Source organism: Callorhinus ursinus, unplaced genomic scaffold, assembly GCF_003265705.2.
Source record: "Callorhinus ursinus isolate GAN/ISIS: 27379988/994484 unplaced genomic scaffold, GSC_fseal_2.0 scaffold32, whole genome shotgun sequence".
Taxonomy (NCBI): domain Eukaryota; kingdom Metazoa; phylum Chordata; class Mammalia; order Carnivora; family Otariidae; genus Callorhinus; species Callorhinus ursinus.
The window spans coordinates 12,045,882-12,063,631 of NW_027397094.1; the positions used below are offsets into that span (position 1 = coordinate 12,045,882).

The 17,750-nt window shown below is 42.1% G+C and overlaps 2 protein-coding genes across 5 annotated transcripts in view; one reads left to right on the forward strand and one right to left on the reverse strand.

The window, feature by feature from the left end:
• ERO1B (endoplasmic reticulum oxidoreductase 1 beta) overlaps nucleotides 1–4,932 on the forward strand; it is a 60,657-nt gene extending 55,725 nt beyond the window's left edge. For all 3 annotated transcript variants that reach the window (XM_025850850.2, XM_073879020.1, XM_073879022.1), the window contains one exon: nucleotides 2,460–4,932. In XM_025850850.2, the coding sequence (XP_025706635.1) occupies nucleotides 2,460–2,520 (61 nt within the window). In that variant the 3' untranslated portion in view covers nucleotides 2,521–4,932. The remainder of the gene's footprint in view (nucleotides 1–2,459) is intronic.
• A 926-nt stretch (nucleotides 4,933–5,858) lies between these two features.
• The window catches only part of GPR137B (G protein-coupled receptor 137B), a 51,459-nt gene continuing 39,567 nt past the window's right edge, over nucleotides 5,859–17,750 (reverse strand). Inside the window, exons 6-8 of one of the 2 annotated variants that reach the window (XR_012374305.1) lie at nucleotides 14,095–14,219; nucleotides 11,591–12,267; nucleotides 6,128–10,924 (exon numbers count right to left, since the gene is read on the reverse strand). Coding sequence is in view for 1 of the 2 variants with exons in the window: in XM_025850852.2 (XP_025706637.1) it covers nucleotides 12,156–12,267; nucleotides 14,095–14,219 (237 nt within the window). In the remaining variant the exon portion in view is untranslated. Of the gene's footprint in view, nucleotides 12,268–14,094; nucleotides 14,220–17,750 lie in introns of both variants that reach the window. The other variant, XM_025850852.2, reaches the window with a different exon arrangement.

Below are 17,750 nucleotides of genomic sequence, written 5' to 3' on the forward strand. Positions count from 1 at the left end.
CCCCCCCCCCACCTCCCCTCTGGGAACCATCCGTGTGTTCTCTGTAGTTGAGAGCCTGTTTCTTGACTGTCTCTCTCTCTTTTCAATATATGCCAATACTCTGTTACAAGGACATACCACAGTTTACTTAGCCACTCTCCTTTTAATCTTAATTGAGCCCTGTTTCTTAATTTATATGGATTCTGTACATTTACTTTTCCTTAGAGAATGTTAGGTTTTCTTTTTTGTTATAGTTTTTCTTAATAATTGTTAATGGGATCTTTTCATTTTATCTTCTACCTGATTATCAGTCCGTTTAAAGAGTAAATGACTCTGGCTGCATTAACACATAAAATTACCGTGTTACACCTCGGCGAGTTTGTGCATTCGTTTTTCTGAAGTGAATTGGTTTTCTCTGACGGCCTGTGGAATACAGTTTTACCTCAGAGCACCGAGCCCCGCATCGTTTGTCACATGGTGCTAGTAGGCAGACACACACGATGACCATTATCCGTAGGTCTGGCCACTGAATCCTGGAAAACGGGGCTTCTTTACCTTGAATACTCTGCAAGTGTCTTTCCTACAGGAACAGCCATTTTCTGATAGTTTCAACTTTCATATCAAACGGTTTCCTTTCCAGCAAACAGGTGGATAGGGCATTGCTCTCCCTGTTGGGTGTGACCGTGTACCACAGCGCCCCTCCAGGAGAGAAGCGGTAGGTCAGTGCTGGTGCGCTGTGCGCCCCGCGGGCGCCGGGAGGAGGAAGAGCTCCGTCGGGTAGTCAGCGGTGAGGTCTGGCTCGCGTCTGCCCGGAGACTGTGCTCCCCAGGTCCCAGTGGTGCCGGTCAGTGTGTGGTCTCCGGGTAAGAGCGACATATTAACCTATAGTTAATTCGTGTCACCTTTTGAGTTCTCTGATCCTCTCCCTTTCCTGCTTAAGCCAGACTTTGAGCGCGCTTTTTCATTCTGAACACACCGCCTGCTGCTGACTCAGCTCTCTTCTCTTTAGTTTTAGGCCTTGGTCTCTTTACCGTATCTTCATATATACTTGAGGGTTTGGGTTTTTTTTTAATAGGTACTTTAAGGTACAGCATATGATTTTACACATTTTAATCATAGTTTTTTTTTCTAATTAAAAAAAGTTTCGATCCTTTAATATTCTGAGGATTTAGACGACGAATTCATTTTCTACTAACACCACAACTTGCAAGAGTAAAAAAGAACATGTTGAAACTCTAGAGAGCATGGACTTTTTGAGAGGTTATATAGTCATGAGATAGGATGAACTGGTTGGAACCCACCTGTTAGCTGGGTGGCCCTGAAAAATTACTTGATTTATTTCACTCTGTTTTCCTCAAATTGGAACATCAGGGTTAATTTTATCTACCTTATAGAATTACTTTTTACAATGACTGAATATGTGTGTGATATGCTCAGGACATTGCCTGGCATACTAAGCTCTCGATACAAGAAAAGTTCTTATTTATTAAGTATTTAGAGTAAAGAAGCAAGCTTAATACTGCAACTACATCATCTTATGTTATAGAAAGAAAAACATTAGATTTTTATCATATCAATCCTGAATTGTATGTAAGGATAACTGAGCTTATAGAATTATTTTTTTATGATTCCCATTCCAGAGTTTTACTTCTGGGCCTGGGCCCAAAACCATGCATGCATTCATTTGCTCATTCAATAATTACTTATTGAACACTGTAAATAGTGGTAGATGTAGGGCACAGGAATTCAGCAGTAGATAAAAGAAACAATCGCTAGCCCTGTGGAGCTAACATTACCCCCCATGCAGTCAAAGCTCCACATATAACTTTTGATTCCCCCCGGGAACTTAACTGCTAATAGCCTACTCTTGATCGGAAAAGCTTACCAACAACATAAGCAGTCATTTAGCATGTATTTCATATGTTATATATATTATATACAATATTCATGCAACAAAGTGAGCTGGAGAAAAGAAAGTATTAAGAAAATCATGAGAAAATAATTTACAGTACTATCTTTATTGAAAAAAAAAATCCGTGTGTAAGTGGCCCCACACAGTTCAAACCCGTGGTGTTCAAGGGTCATCTGTAGTGTGTTTGGGGAATAAGGAAGGAGTGGACATTTGGAGAGGAATGTGCAAAACGAATTTATAAGACCAGTTGTAAATGATTAGAGATTCTTTATTGTACTGAGTTATTCATATCACTGTTCCCATCATTAATCTAGAATCTGTTGGTAATAAGTAACTGGTTCCGTTCGCCCCTGCTAACCCAAGAGTAAAGAGCTGTAGCTGTGCGTTTTGTCAGTCTTTAATAAGTAATTACAGCATACTCATTTAAAAATGGAAGTTTCATTGGTCAGTGTTGTTTATATTTTTATTTTGGATTTTGCTTTCAAATTATGGCTCATAGAATGGTATCAGTAATTTGAAATATGTGCACATATGAACTGTACTAATATGTTCTTTTCTTCTTCTATAGGCTTTCTACAAGTATAAGAGAGTTACAGAATTTTAAAGTCTTATTACAACACAGTAGGTAATAAAGGCTTTTGTCTGATTAGAGACATAATCGGACTGTGTGAAGCCTGTTAGTCTTGGACATTCAGCAGAAGGAGACTAACCTTTAAAGACTTGAAGAAGGAATTCTGAACTCTTAAAGAAAAAATTAAAATGTTCACTTGAATATTTATGATTCTTAATAGATTGTCAATTAGAGATATTTATAAATGAAGTATATACTTTTAAAACATGTAAGTTATACTAATTGTGTTTAATTTCATGTTTCCATCTGTTGAAATAGTCTGCTATTCTGTTTTAGAATTGGTTTTTTCTTATTCTGTCATTCTTTATTTCCAGTTGTCGGACTTAAATGACCACTGTAATAAACACTGTTAGCGGTCTGTTGTGGAAAGGAGAGCTAGAGAACAAATGTTGCTTCGGGCTAGGATCAGTGATAGAAATTTATCAGTGATTTTTCAGACGTGTCCTTCGCCTTGCCTGATGTCACCTTCTGTAACCCGGAAGCATCAGTGTAATGAGTGGCCCTTTGAGTGTATAGTTATGGAAGGGACTGAAGAATCCCCAGGGCTTCAACTTCAGTTTCACTGGTTTTTAAAGATTTTTAGTTGCTGTTGTTGGTGGTGTTTTGGTTTGGTCTAAAGGCCCTGCTTCAGTAAAGGTGAATGCCTGCTGTCCCTCAGCTAGCTGCCCAGCCAGATAGCCCGTGTGCCGTGGGCTGCTCCAGAGGAGTCTTTACTTAGAACCTATACTATGTACCTGTTTCTTTTGATTTTGCATGTCTTTGTCCGTACTCCAATTTTAGAAAATTTTTGTTTACTTTGAGGAAAAAAATTTGCATAAATACTTGTTTCACTTTGATAAAATTTGAATGGGATTATATGGATTTATAATGCCACTTTAAAATGATATACACAAAATTTACTTTTAAATTAAGCGTTCTTGAAGGATTTTATTTTAGAGTACAATCTATGCAATCCTCTTTCAACCTGAATTTCTTTGGTAGGTTATTTAAACAGGTAGATGAATTCGAGCCTCGTGAAGCTTCCCCTCTCCCTTTCTTTTCAGTTCGGTTCATTGTATATAAATGGTACTTTGTGTGACTTGTACCAACAGATGACCTTCATGTCCTAAGCTCATTTTCTAAAGCTGGGATTTAAATATCCTCCAATATTTAAAATATTCTTTTAAAAGCTGTTAGAGATAGAATGTGATTAACTTGGAAGGAGGCATCTGTGTAGAAGTAATGCGGGTACAAAACCTAGAGTTTCTCCTTCGACTCTTCAGTCTTTTATGAAGTAAGTGCTCTTAAACCTGTACCTTACCTGCCAGAGTCTGAAATGTGTTCATCGATTATTTAGTTGGCTCACCCCTCTTTTAAAAACATTTGGTCATCCCTTGGGAGGGATATGGTTGAAAGGAGTAAGGTCTCACGGATTATTTTCTTACCCAGTTTCAACCTTTATAGACCCAGGGTTTTTTTTGTTGTTGATGGTGGTGACTTTTTTTTTTTTTTTTTTGGTTAAGTCAAATAAAACAGGCCGGCTTGATTGGAGCCTTCTCCACTTTTTCTTTTCATTTTTAGGGATGTAAGTATTGTGTGGTAGGAGAGGGGGACCCCAAAGTAAACTTGTCTAAAAAGTGAATAATCTTGTTGGTAAATTAATAAGAATTATTCTTAGTATTCATTCAGAGTTTAAGAAAATGTGAAAGTTTTGCACTTTGTCTATTATTACTGTAAGTTTAAGAATCTTTTTGGTAGTGTTACTTCACTGTTCCCTCAGTTAAAAGCTATTATTTAAATTCTGTTTACTGGAGAAAAATCCTTGGTCATTTCCAGTGATTTTTTTTTCTTTACTGTGATTTGTTTCAAGCTTAGGAAAAATTGTGTATTAGAGTGAGTTCTAGGAAACTAAATGGTTAGTATAAAAAGTTCTTTTCAAAGTTGTAATGAATTTTTGCACCACCAAGAAAATAAACAAATGAAGTATTCTTAAGCTGAAATTTATCTGATTAACTTGGTTTTACCACAAATTGGATTGTTGGGAGGCAGCCTACATTTTTGTGTCTGTATTTCTTAAATGATTGTGTAGGTGTAGGAATCTTTGTTTTGTGAGCCTGGTGATACTGTATCTTTGTGATATAACCTGTTTTTCCAAGTCCCAGCCCCTTTGTTCTACAGGGACACTAGAGGACCGACTGCCTTGTGAAAACGCTTGGCTGGTAATTCCTCTCTCATTTTGTCTTTATCTCGTCACCTAATTTAAAAGTCCAGCACTTGATAATATAACTGACAGAAATGATTGTACCAGCTGACGAAGTAATGAAAATGAAGAAAAGGAAAAGAATTCCTTCCTTCAATGGCATGAGTTTCTTTTCCTTAAGTGGCATCTATGTAAGTTAGAAATACTATATATTAAAATTGATAAAATTTGCATGTTTCTCCTGTGTTGATTCTTAGATTATAGAGGATCAGACAGAATAGTAATAGTTTTCCCAGTTTTGAAGTTTAAGTCAAAAATTGTAACATTGTGAATTTACTCGATACCTGTAGTCTGTATGTCCATGAAGCACTGCCGTGTCCTCCGGCTTTACCTGGGTGCCGGTGTAAGAAAGAAAGGACAGCCGTTTCGGTCTTCAGCAGCATTGCCTTCAGCTGGAAGCTTGGGAACAGTATACGGTAAACCTCTCAGCAGTTTGCAAAGGGAAGTACCTGCAGAAACCATAGCTATTCACCCAAACACACAGACGGGTTACTTGGTATCATGGAAGTTATTTGGTGAAACAAAAGCACACACGCAGACGCATGCACAGGTGGACGGGCATTCTAGTTTAGTATCGACAGGTGCGGCTTTGACTTTGAACACCATCCCAGATAATTTGTCGTGCCCACCGGGCTGTAGCGAATGTGAGTCAAATGGGTGTTTCTGCAGTCTTTCTTGTCCCCCCCCTGCCCCCCGCGCCTTTGAAATGTTTCCCTTTACGAGCTGAGGATCTGATTGTCATTTGCGGCGACCAGAGGAAATGTGTAAGGAGTGTGAGCTTGTTTCTTACGTGGGCCAGTGTCGGCAGCCGCTCTAGTCCGGGCTCTCCCTGGATTCCTTCATCTTCCCGGCAGCACTGGTTGGCAGGCACAATCACCAACCCGTTTTATAGGTAAGAAAACTGAGGACAAGAGTGGCTAACTCTCTGTAGTCACAAATTCCAGGTTGTGGGGCTAGAGTTTAAAATCAGAAAGTGTGACTCCAGATCCTTTGCTCAGCATGTCATGTATCTGTGTTACTACTGAAGTTGGCTTATGACTGTTCAACTAAAAATTGGGGGCTTTTAGCACCTTCTGACTTGTACGGAGTCATAAGGCTTCTTAAATCTACTTTATTTTTCAAATAGGTAATATATTCACATGGTTCAAAGACCAAAAAATAGGAAAGGCTATACAGTGGAATGGCTTCTTCCTGTCCTCGGCCCACCTGTCCGTACGGCATATCCTCCCCCATCCCTCACCCCCATAACCTCTGTTCGTGGTTGCTTATGTTTCCATCCATACTTTTGGGGGGGCACATACAAACAAATACAAATGTAAAGTCTTAGTTTCATTTTTACCCAAAGAGTGGCATCCTATACACACCGTTTGCTTTTATTCACTTTATTTTTCTTGGTTAGTCTTCCCACCTCCCTAGACAGCTTACTCATTAAAACTTTCTTCTTAGTAACTGCTTAGTATTCCATTATATGAATGTACAATTGTTTAGTTAACCATCCCTTCTTAATGGGCATTTGGATTGTTTCCAGACCCTTGTGCGTGTGTCTTTTCACACATACATAAATGTGTACTTGTAGAATAAATTCCCCAAAATTCCATTTCACAGACCATGATAGAATATTTCCCTCCGTAGAGGCAGTTACCTGGTTCACATACAAGACCGTACCTGCTTACCCACCACCTTACCTATGTAGATGTGCGTTTGACGTTTGCCACGCCGGTAGATACAAAATTACATATCAGCGTGTTTTAGTTTCTCACTTGTAATAAGAAATTTTTTTTTCAATTTGGTGTCTGTCTTTTGACTTGGCTTATGGTGGTTTTGCCATGCAATTTTTTTTTTTTAATTTCTCAATTTCTCAGTGGTTTCCGGACTTTGAGTCATAGTTTGAACGGCAATAATTCCCCTGCAGTTCCTTTTAGAGCTTTCATGGTTTTTTAGATCGAAGTTTTGATCCCTTTGGAGTGTGTCCTGGTGTAGGGTGTTAAGTTATGGATCCAGCCTAATTTCTTCCTAGGTGATCACCCAGTTCCAGTACCACTGACTGAACAGTTTGTCCCATCCTCCCTGGTTTGAGATGCTACGTTTATTATACCTGACATCACACATGGAGTTAGCTCCTCCGTATCAGGGTTCTCGTTCTGTTTCCTCGGTCCATTTATTCAGACACCAGGACTACGGCTATTGTAATTACTCAGGATCTGTGGTTAAGTATCTGGTGTGTTGGTCCCTTCTTCTCCCCAACTCCCGCCCTTTTTAAAAAGTTTTCTTTAACTGTGCTTGTTTATTCCATATGCACTTAAAAAAAAGTTCTTTAACATATGTATCATGCTGGAACTCTGCCCAGTTCAGGGTTTTTCTCTTAAGGGTTGTACTTTTAACCACTTTAATGTGTCCCTCTTCTTTTAATTTTAAACATGATCTGATAAAGATCTACTTTTTACTGCCTGTTCTGTTATTTCAGTATTCTATTGCCAGTGCCCAAACACGGGAGGGCAGAGAGACACAAGGCATTTAGTGCCTGTGTGGACAGAATTTCGTATTCTCAGTGTTTCTGTTTTAAGATTGAGTTCTCAATTCTTGGAGACTAGCCTTATGTAAAATCCTTATTTCCTTTTTTATTCCGTTATGAATTCTCTACCCACAAGTTGGATATCTGAGAAAACAGGGCTGGGCCCTTACGGGAGTATTATACTTGTCAGATCCACACTCAGTGGATGAAAGTGCAAGTGAAAGAGATTACCTTTACAAAAGAAAGCCACCGTCTACCACCAGAACAGGATTTGACCATTCACTGTTGTAGATGCTGGGAACATGGCAGTGAACAAAACACAGATATCCCTGCCATCAGGCAACGTAGGATTCTATAACCTAACTAGGCTGTATCGAGTTTGAAGTGAGAGTTCACCAAGGGAAAGAACGTACCAACCGAAGAGGAGCAGCTATCCTAGAAACCTGTCTGGTGGGGATGCTGCTCTCAATGTGAACGAATCTCTCTGTCTGCTTGATGGTGCCATCAAGCTGTCACAGGTTAAAATCCTCCAGCTAACACCCCTGGGTCAGAGTCTGCATTCTTCAGGCAGCACCTGGATACATTATTTCCCTTTCCCTATGGATTTCCTTCACAGAATAGACCTCTAAATGGGTGGGTGTTTTCCCTGGGGTAGGTATTAAGTCTACAGACCTAAATCCTAGGCTCTGGGCTAGTGAATTCAGGAAGGGGACCATCAAGGATCCTCAGCAACACAAAATGAATGGCCCCGGCAGCCCATTTGTTTATCCTAAACATGCCTTTTTAGATCCCAGTTAATGCCTTCAAGGAGCACCATGACTTGGGGACTGCAAAGGGACCGGAGGGACAGTTGTAGGTTAGCAAGATTCATGGGAAATTGAGGTTCAGAGAAAGGGAAGGATTTTGAGGCTCATATGGACTGAAGAGAAAGAGGTCACAAATCTAGGTGGGGGAGCCATGTGATCTCCTGTTCTGACTACACTGAAATTCAGAGGCAGGGAATACGTTCTGGAGACAGAGTCTAATGTTCTAAGTAGTAGGGCAACTACACTGCAAAAGGGAAGACCAGTTTGGAGGCTATAGTGGAATTAATCTCGGCAAGGTATAAGCAGTTTCTGGGAAAGCAGAGGATGGGTTTCAGTCCCAGGTCAGGGACTAGATGAGAAAAATCCAGCTTTGGAGGAACCAGGCAGACACCGTTAGGAGCTGCTGAGTCACTGGATTTGAATCTGAGGACTTTGATCCCCTACTTGATGACCTGGGCAGAGCTCCACACCGAAGAAACCCACCTCAGCGCCCAGGCCTGGGGAGTGGCATGATGGGTACGGGGAAGCCGCACAGATACCCGGGCTGGGGGCACGGGGACACCTTCAGCATATTTCCGGGTATTTTGACCCACTGCTGCAAGGGCTTTCCACATATCCCTAATTAAGGGCCTAGAGTAGGGTTAAGAGAAGGATGTGGCTGAGTTTACAGACTGGACCCACAGACTGGCAAACACCTAGGCGTCCCCGTGTCTAGCGTGTAACAGGCACTCAGTAGACACTGACTGAACTCCACTCCCTTCATTCCTTTTTAAATGTTTCCTCACTTTGATTACTTTGTAGTTTTTGATGAGAATTCCACTTTTTAGCCTGATCCTCTCCAGCAGCTCCTCTGGACCCTGAGAAGTCTTGAATATTAAGCATTATGTACAGTTAGGACTTTTTTAAAATAAAATTCTCCCATGGGACAAAAAATGGAAAGGCATGTTAGATATGTCTTTGATCAGACTTACACTTGTCTAGATTTTATCATACAGTACTCTAATGTGAATATTTTTTTTAACAAAGTTTCTTCAGTTGGTAATCTTAAAAGCCTCAAATATTTAGACCCATTTAATTCTAATGTAAGTTTACTTTTATTAAGAAAGCATTATTCTAAAAAAAATAAAAATTCTAGTAATATCTACTATGTAAATATAAATGAGAACCTTTTTCTCTAAGCACTTTTCATGCTCTGGGATTTACTAAGGCTTATTCCTTTCCTCTTAATAGGAATTAAGTGTTCAAGGAATTAAAGAGCAGTTCTATTGGATTTTGGGAAAAGAGGCTATTTGGGGATGCAGGAGCCAGTGTGCCTGATCTACGCCGCTGAACATGGTGATCAGCACAGTTTTACCACCACGCCCCATACATCCAAGAAAGAACTGGCGTAACTATGACTGATGTGTAGAGTATAAGACTTAAAAAAAACTCTAACAGTCCACAGCTGTGTGTGTAACATACTCGGGATGTTGTAATCAGGGGCTCAGTTAAGTGGGTTAATTGCAGAAAGAAGAACGAGCCAGTGCCAGATACCTACACAAATCAGTTGGCATGTTTAGACAACTACCTGCAGAAGGAGACACCTCTTATGCCTATTTCCAGTAGGAGCCCAGAAACACTCACATGCAGCCTTTCAGTGTTGAATCAGACTTAGTACAAAATTTTCAGTGACACTGCCTCTTCCCCATACATTTTTAACTTTCAAACGACCAGGGTTTTAATTTCATCATGTTGCCTTAAAAAGACATTTAGGTATTTTACAACTGGTAATCCCCATTCCTTGCCGCCTTTGAGCCTTTAATATTTCACAGGAGGAGGAGTTTTGTTAGTGTACCTCCTGAACAGCACAACACAATTAGGGAATTAAATTTTAATTTCCCTTTTCATACCTACCCTACCCATAATGTTTCCCAGGGTATACATGGTCATTTACTTTGAGAGAAAGATAGTTTAATACAATCCTATTTGTTATATTCTAGATGTGTGTACAATACTTGTGCTTTAGCAATACTTTTTAAAAGGGGAAGAAGAGAAAAATAGGCTCTTAGAACATTTTTATCCTTTCCAATAAAAAAAAAGTTCAAATAGTAGCAGCTTTACCATAAAAATGGATTATGGCTTTTATCACTTAATGCTGGTTATTTCAATTTTCCTGCCAGTAATAACAGGATAATAATGTGTTGATACAGCACGAATATAATAATTGGTGATTTTAGTGATTTTTTATTACTGTATTTTTAAAAATATACCTACCCTTGAGAATGACCTAATTGAAGTACTTTCTGAAAGCATGATTTAAGTGTATGCTGGGTCTGCCTTTAAATTCTCCCAGGAGAATTAGTAACAAAGACAGCATGACAAGTAGGGTGTTCTTAAAGCTATGTAGAATAACAACAACTTACAACATTTTAAGGCAACCCAAATAATCAGTGCAAATTTTGCTTCAGTCTAGAATTTTCCCTGATAGTGACCCCAATTCTTCCATATGCTGAAAGGCAAGAACACTGTTTTGTTATGTTATGTGGAATTATGTAGGATAAAGGCATTCCAGACAGATGAAAAACCCAATCATAAGCCATTTAAAACTTGAGATGGCAATTTTAATTACCATCAAGAGAAGTAGACTCGATCTCTGTGAAATCAATGCCCAGAGAGAAATCCTTTCTGAAGACCAAAATGGGAAATAAGAGACATTTTGGAAATGGGTTTCGTCATGAAGAGAGAACTTATTAACGTAACTTTCTCCTCATCTGCTGCTGCTGCTCCTCCCGTCGGAGAGGTGAGATTCTCTAGGCGGAGCAGATACTGTCTCTATGGTGACAGTCCTTCCTCCAGTACCTTCCCTCTGTTTTACAGAAAATCAGAGCATTCAACCTCCCTGACAGAGTTTCCTATCGTAGGCAGTGTCACCTGTATAGATCTGGGAGGTTTCAGAATCGCACCCGTGGCTGGAGAACCAGCTGATTTCACTGAAGCGGAAGACAACTGAGAAGCAGTTTTCTGGAACATGCCTCTTTACGTGGCTAAGGGACAGGAATCGTGCTCCCGGATACTTAAAGCTGCCGCTTCCAATAGCCTGCCTTCAGAGCCATTTAGAAACACCAGGCATTATTTTAAATATGATGGGAAATGACAGGAAAAGTGTGAGGACCCCACACAGTCTTCCGGGTCAAGGGCATTTATTATTCGTCCCCTTTCGAGAGCCTCTCCTCTGTTCCTTGAATGTAACGAATGGTCCGTGATTTGGGAAAGGTGCTGTCTTGGGAAGTACTGAGGTAACAGATGCTAGATTTCCCTGGGCCGAAAAACTATGCGAAGTTTCTGAATAGAGCAGAGGAGGGTTAGCAGGGTAGGTCAGCTCTACCCATGTTTTTAACATATCCGCTTATCGCTGAAGTGTATACGTTAGTGCCCTGCTGAAAAGAGTAGCACATTTTTGGTGACATTTATGAGATTCTTTGAGATAACAACTGTCTGGACCGCAAAGAACTCGAAGGAAGGAACCAATTACCTTGTATGTAGTCTGCTGATTCTCTGCTACATTATAACTTTTAACACTGGAGTTGTAACGGGCTTTCTAGATGTCAACTGTATTTGGAGTCTTCCAGGTGTGAAGCTCAGCATCTGCACAACCTGAAGGGGTAAGGATCTGAAGAATACTTAAGTCCAAGCCTTAAACAACCGTTAGACCATGTACTGTATACTTTTAAAGTGAATTATGCATAAAAGTCCGTGCAAACTACAAACATTGCAATAACATTCTCAAAAAATCCTAGTATATATTTTAGCATTATTAAGTTATATAAAATACATCTTTATAAAAGTACAGAATTCTTTTTAACGTTTAAATTATACCCACTGAAATGGGCAGCCAGGCTCACTTTTTAGTACTAAAATAAGGTTTTCTCAATCTAAATTATTGCTTAGTCCTATGGAGCCATTAGAAACCTGTAACAAATAAAAATCAATCAAGTCCTATTTCTTAAGGAAAAGTGCCTTAAAAATTCAGCTGTCATTAAGTTAGTCTCTTTGAAGCTCTTCACTTGAGGAATCTTCCATAGAGTTGTTGACTGATGCTACCCGTGGCTTGGTTTGTCAGGATCCAAAGCGGAGTCTGGTTGGAAAGTTCCCACTGGTGCCAGGAAGCTGTTAGTCTGTTGTCCCCAATCATAGTAGTCTGGAGTAAAACTTAAAAAGAAAAAAACAGATAGTATAATGTCTCAAGTCACCAAACTTTCTATTGATGACATGTCTATTTTAGATGGATAAAACTGGGATTTTGTATAAACTGTAGACTATCCCAGTTTTTTTAAAGTGGCTTCTTTTTTTTTTTTCTTTTCAAGATTTTATTTATTTATTTGAGAGAGAGAGAGCACAAGCGAGCACAAGCAGAGGGACAGGGAGAAGCAGGCTCCCCGCCGAGCAGGGAGCCCGATGCGGGGCTCGATCCCAGGACCCCGGGATCATGACCCGAGCCGAAGGCAGTCGCTTAACCGACTGAGCCACCCAGGCGCCCCTTAAAGTGGCTTCTTGAAGCCCACGTGCAGTGGCTACAAGTTCACCCACAAAGATTACTGAACTCGGGACGCCTGGGTGGCTCTGTCGGTTAAGCATCCGACTCTTGATTTCGGCTCAAGTCCTGAGCTCAGGGTCCTGAGATAAAGCCTTGCGCTGGGCTCTGCGTGCGGAGCCTGCTTAAGATCCTCCCTCCCTGTCCCTTTCCTACCCCCACTCGCGCTTGCTCGCTCTACAACACACACACAACAAACCTGAACTCCACAGAGCCCAGAAGTATAGTATTACTAGAACCATAAGCCAATCACTCCGTGTAACAAAATATTTTGCCAACAAATTGTATCTGGTACCTCTGGACGGGTAACTTCTGTGCATCCACTTTATCATCCGTATCGTCAGTAGTATCAGTGACTACCTGCTTGGGCTTCTGTGAATTAACACCTATAAAGTGCTTAGAACAGGAGCTTGATACACAGTAAGCGTTCACTAATATACATTTTATTATTCTCCTCCTGCATGTAGTGGAAGAGGGGTCTTCTTCCACCTAGGGGGTGAGGGCGCTCAGCTCCATGCTGCCTTTGGCAGGTGAGGGGCTAGGGCTGCTCCCGCGGGCTCTGGAAGGACGTGCAGTGGGGGCACTGGGTAAGAGAGCAGCGGTAGGGGTGAGGCTCCGAACAACTCTGGAGCTCGGGAAGTCCGTGTTTACTGGCTCGCTTCCAGACTTCTGTGTTCCTCACATCTGCTGGCGTGGTCTGTGGAGTGCTGCTTTTTCTCTTCCCCCGAGCACCATCTTTTATTCTGTCTGGTGCCCTGCTCCCTCGTGCACTGAGAAAGCAATATATCCTCCCAGCTTCTCCTCCCTTTTCCTGTCCCCCAACAAGGGCTCTTTTTCCGAGCTCTTTTAAAGTTTTCCAAGGACACTTACTGTTGGTAATAAGGAGTAGAAAAAGCTAGGCTGTCTTCTCTTTTATCATTCCACCCGGGATTGGGGGGTAGTTTATATTAAAATGTTAATGATTGCCTTTAAATGCACAATGGATTGCCAACTATAAGCTTTCGCTTCCAAGAAACACAGCCCCGCACCAGGTCCTGGGAGCACAAGCACAGAGCGGAGGGGGGCTCAGTAAGCACTAGGGTGGCCTTGTTGCTTCTCTCACCCCTGCTGGCCCCGAGGGCCCAGATTCACTGGCAGGAAGAGGGGACGTGATGATCCCTGGGCCATGGCGGGTGGCTGAAGCATCACAGGAGAGGGAAGGGAACCCCGGGAGCTCCCACCCCTCCTGTCTGCCACACCGGTAAGGAAGCAGAATCCTGGGCGTGGGGCTCTACTCTGGTGGCACCTTGTCTCTCATCGTCAGGGGCTTCTCCATTTCCTATGCGCCTTGCACTCCCTCCGACTCCAGGGTTTTTATGGAAGCGTTTTCTCTTGGACTGAATCGATTTCACTGGTGCAGTCCTCAGCCTCCTAACTGTGCCTTTTACCACGAACGAGGGTCTTACCTTCCCTGAAGTCCCTGAGGGGCAACGCTCCAGGCAAGGTCATCCTCACTGTCATATCTTCGAGGGTTGTCAAAGAAGTAAGATCTGGGACTGAACCCGTGGCTGGGGACCATTCCAGGGCCGGTCTACAAAGACAGTTAATTGTTCAGTATTCCTCTAGACAAAGATAAACAAGGTCTCTCTTGCTGGAGACTGAAGATGCCATACTCATCTGAAAGGAGGACGTACCTGTTCGACTACAGTGTTCATTTTAGTTGCTTTTATATTTAACTTTTCTCAGTATGGACAAAATCTTCTTTCAGAGTTCTCTCTGCAGCAGTGAATTTACCTTGTTTTAATCCCTTACTAAAACACTAGACAATGCCCAAATTAACCAAATTAGATATAAAGCTGTATAGTAATGTGGGTATTTACAAGCCAAAATAGTCATGATAGTGATCAAATAATTTTGAGAGGGTTTGTATCCAGTTTCCATATCCTGCTTCTATAATCATTTCCTCCTGTTTCTGTCCTCAAGCAGAGTTCACCATTCAAAAAATTTCAAATGACTCGTTTCAAGTAAGCAGAAGATTAGAACTGTATTATATGGCAAACCAAAACTGGCATAAGATCCAAAATTTGTTTGCCATCCCTGTACCTATCATCAGTGCTCTATTTTATTTTTTTATTTATTTTTTTTTATTTTTTTTTTTTTAAGATTTTATTTATTTATTTGAGAGAGAGAGAATGAGAGATAGAGAGCACGAGAGGGAAGAGGGTCAGAGGGAGAAGCAGACTCCCTGCCGAGCAGGGAGCCCGATGCGGGACTCGATCCCAGGACTCCGGGATCATGACCTGAGCCGAAGGCAGTTGCTTAACCAACTGAGCCACCCAGGCGCCCCAGTGCTCTATTTTAAACAAGAGTAGGAAACAGGGTTGCTTGCCATCTCATGAGTATTTATATGTAAATTCCTCCTTTTCTAGGACTAATCTAGCCAAATAACAGGAAACAAAACCTAGATAAGGTGGGATGCCTTAAAATTTATTATTTGTAGCAGTTCAGGAATGTCTACGTAAATTGGATCCTAACCTCAAAATGGATCAAAGACCTAAATATAAGAGTAAAAACTATAAAATTCTGAGAAGAAAAATACAGGAACAGATCATGGCCCAGGATTTGGCAAAGGGTTCTTAAATATGATACCAAAAGCATGAACAACAAAAGAACATAAAATTCATCAAAATTTAAAACTTGAAAAGATACCCTCAAGAGAGTGAAAAGACAGCCACAAAAAGGGAAAAAATATTTGCAAAATCACTTTATCTGACAAGGGACTTAGATCTAAAATACATAACATAAAGAACTCTTAAAACAATAAAAAGACAACTCAATTTAAAAATGGGCAAAAGATCTGGAGAGACCTTTCTCCCAGGAAAAGATACAAACGTCCAATAAGCACATGGGAAGATGCTTGGCATCACTCATGATCAGGGCAACAGGCACACCCATCCAGGACATCTAGAATCAAAACGTCCATAACAAGTGCTGGGGAATCTGTGGCGGACCCAGACCCCTCCTGCCCTCCTAGCATGAGCGTAAAATGGCGTACCCACTGGGGGCAACAGTCGGGCAGGTTTGTTTTGTTTTTAAAAGTGTAACCTCCACTTCCGGGAAGATGGCGGAGCAGGAGGACCCTGAGCGCACCTCATTGCACTGATACAACTGGATAACACATCCCAGAAAAGGGCCCGAAGACTGGCAGGACCACCTCCACAAGTACAGGTAGAGAACCGGACCCACAAGTGAGGGCAGAAGAGCGGAGACGTGGCTGGGAGCTAAGGGGCCGTGGCTGTCTGCACGCCGAGGGGGGAGATAAACAGATCCTCACACCAGGGGGCCTCCGGCCGGGCCAAATTTCCCGAGTTCTTACAACCAGCTGGAACTTAAAGCCTGGAACTTCAAAAATCAGCAGGCTCAGTTCCCAGAAAGGCTGGAGGGGGAGAGGAAGCCTCTTAGAGAGACAGCCCAACAGACCGACTGCAAAGGTACGGCCTGGAAGGGCAGTGTGAAAGATGCCTGTGGCAGACGGGAGAGAGTTATTTACTGATCTCAGAGCCCGGACCAGAGGGACAGATTTCCCTGAGAGACTCCTCCAGGAACAAAGGAGCTCGCCCGCCCAGCAGAACCAGAATGGGGCCCAGCGTTCATTACAGAACTTGCTTCCACCGCGGCCTGCCCCCTGCGGCCGGGCCTGCCTCGGTCCTGGTGCCAGGGGTCCCCCTCCCCGGAAGGCCTTTGCAACCTTGCCAACGTGGTGTGACCCTACCGTGTGTTTTGCAGGGCCTCGGTCCTGGCAGCAGCATCGGGTCACCCCCTGTGGAGGATGCTCGCTCCCTGTTAAGACTGCACGCCCTGCCTGCACATTGCAGAGTGGCCCTGGCCAGCCTGTCTCTTTGAGGCTGTGGGTCACCTGTGCAAGAGGACGGGCATGCAGAACGTGCGGGCACCACCCACCCCACTCACACGCTTTATGGAGCAGTCCGGGCTGGCCCGGAACTGGGCAGTGGGGGCACCACCCCTCTGTACAAGGACCGTGCCATCTTGTCAGAAGCGCGCACCCCACCTACTACTTTCAAGAGCTGGATAGGCAGCTGACTATCCTAACAGAAACAGACACAGAGGACTAGACAAAATGAGCAGACAGAGGAATATGTCCCAAATGAAAGAACAGGACAAAACCACAACAAAAGACCTAAGGGAAACAGAGATAATATGACTGATAGAGGATTTAAAGTAATGATCAGAAAGATACTCACTGGACTTGAGAAGAGAGTAGAGGACATCAGTGAGACCCTTAACACAGAGATAAAAAAGAACCAGTCAGAAATAATAAATGAAATTTAAAATACACTAGATGTAATACGTAGCAGGCTAGAGGAAGCAGAGTAATGGAAAGCAATCTGAGCAGGTGAGGAAAAAAATTATGCTAAATGAGAATAGACTTTGAAGCTCAGTGACTCCATCAAGCATAATAACCATTGCACTTTAGGGATCCCAGAAGAAGAAAGAGAAAAGGGAGCAGAAAATTTATTTGAAGAAATAATAGCTGAAGCCTCCCTACTCTGAGGAAAGAAACAGATATCCAGATCTGGGAGGCATAGAGATCCCTCAAAAAAATCAACCCAAGGAGGTCCACACCATGACACATAGTAATTAAAGTGGCAAAAAATAGTGATAAAAAATGTTAAAAGCAGCAAGAGGAAAAAGACCGTTACATGCAAGAGAAACCCCAAAAGGCTATCAGCTGCTTTTTCAGCACGAACTTTGCAAACCAGAAGGGAGTGGCATGATATAGTCAAAGTGCTAAAAGGGAAAAGTCTGCAGCCAAGAATACAAACAATCCTAAAATTTGTATGGAACCACAAATGACCCCAAATAGTCAATGCAATCTTGAAAAAACAAAACTGTAGGTATCACAATTCCAGACTTCAAGTTCTATTACAAAGCTGTAGTAATCAAAACTAGGGTACTAGCACAAAATACATAGATTAGGGCGCCTGGGGGGCTCTGTCGGTGAAGCATCCGACTCTTGGTTTCAGCTCAGGTCATGACCTCAGGGCTGTGAGATCGAGCCCCGCATCAAGCTCTGCGCTCAGTGCGAAGTCTGCTTTAGAGT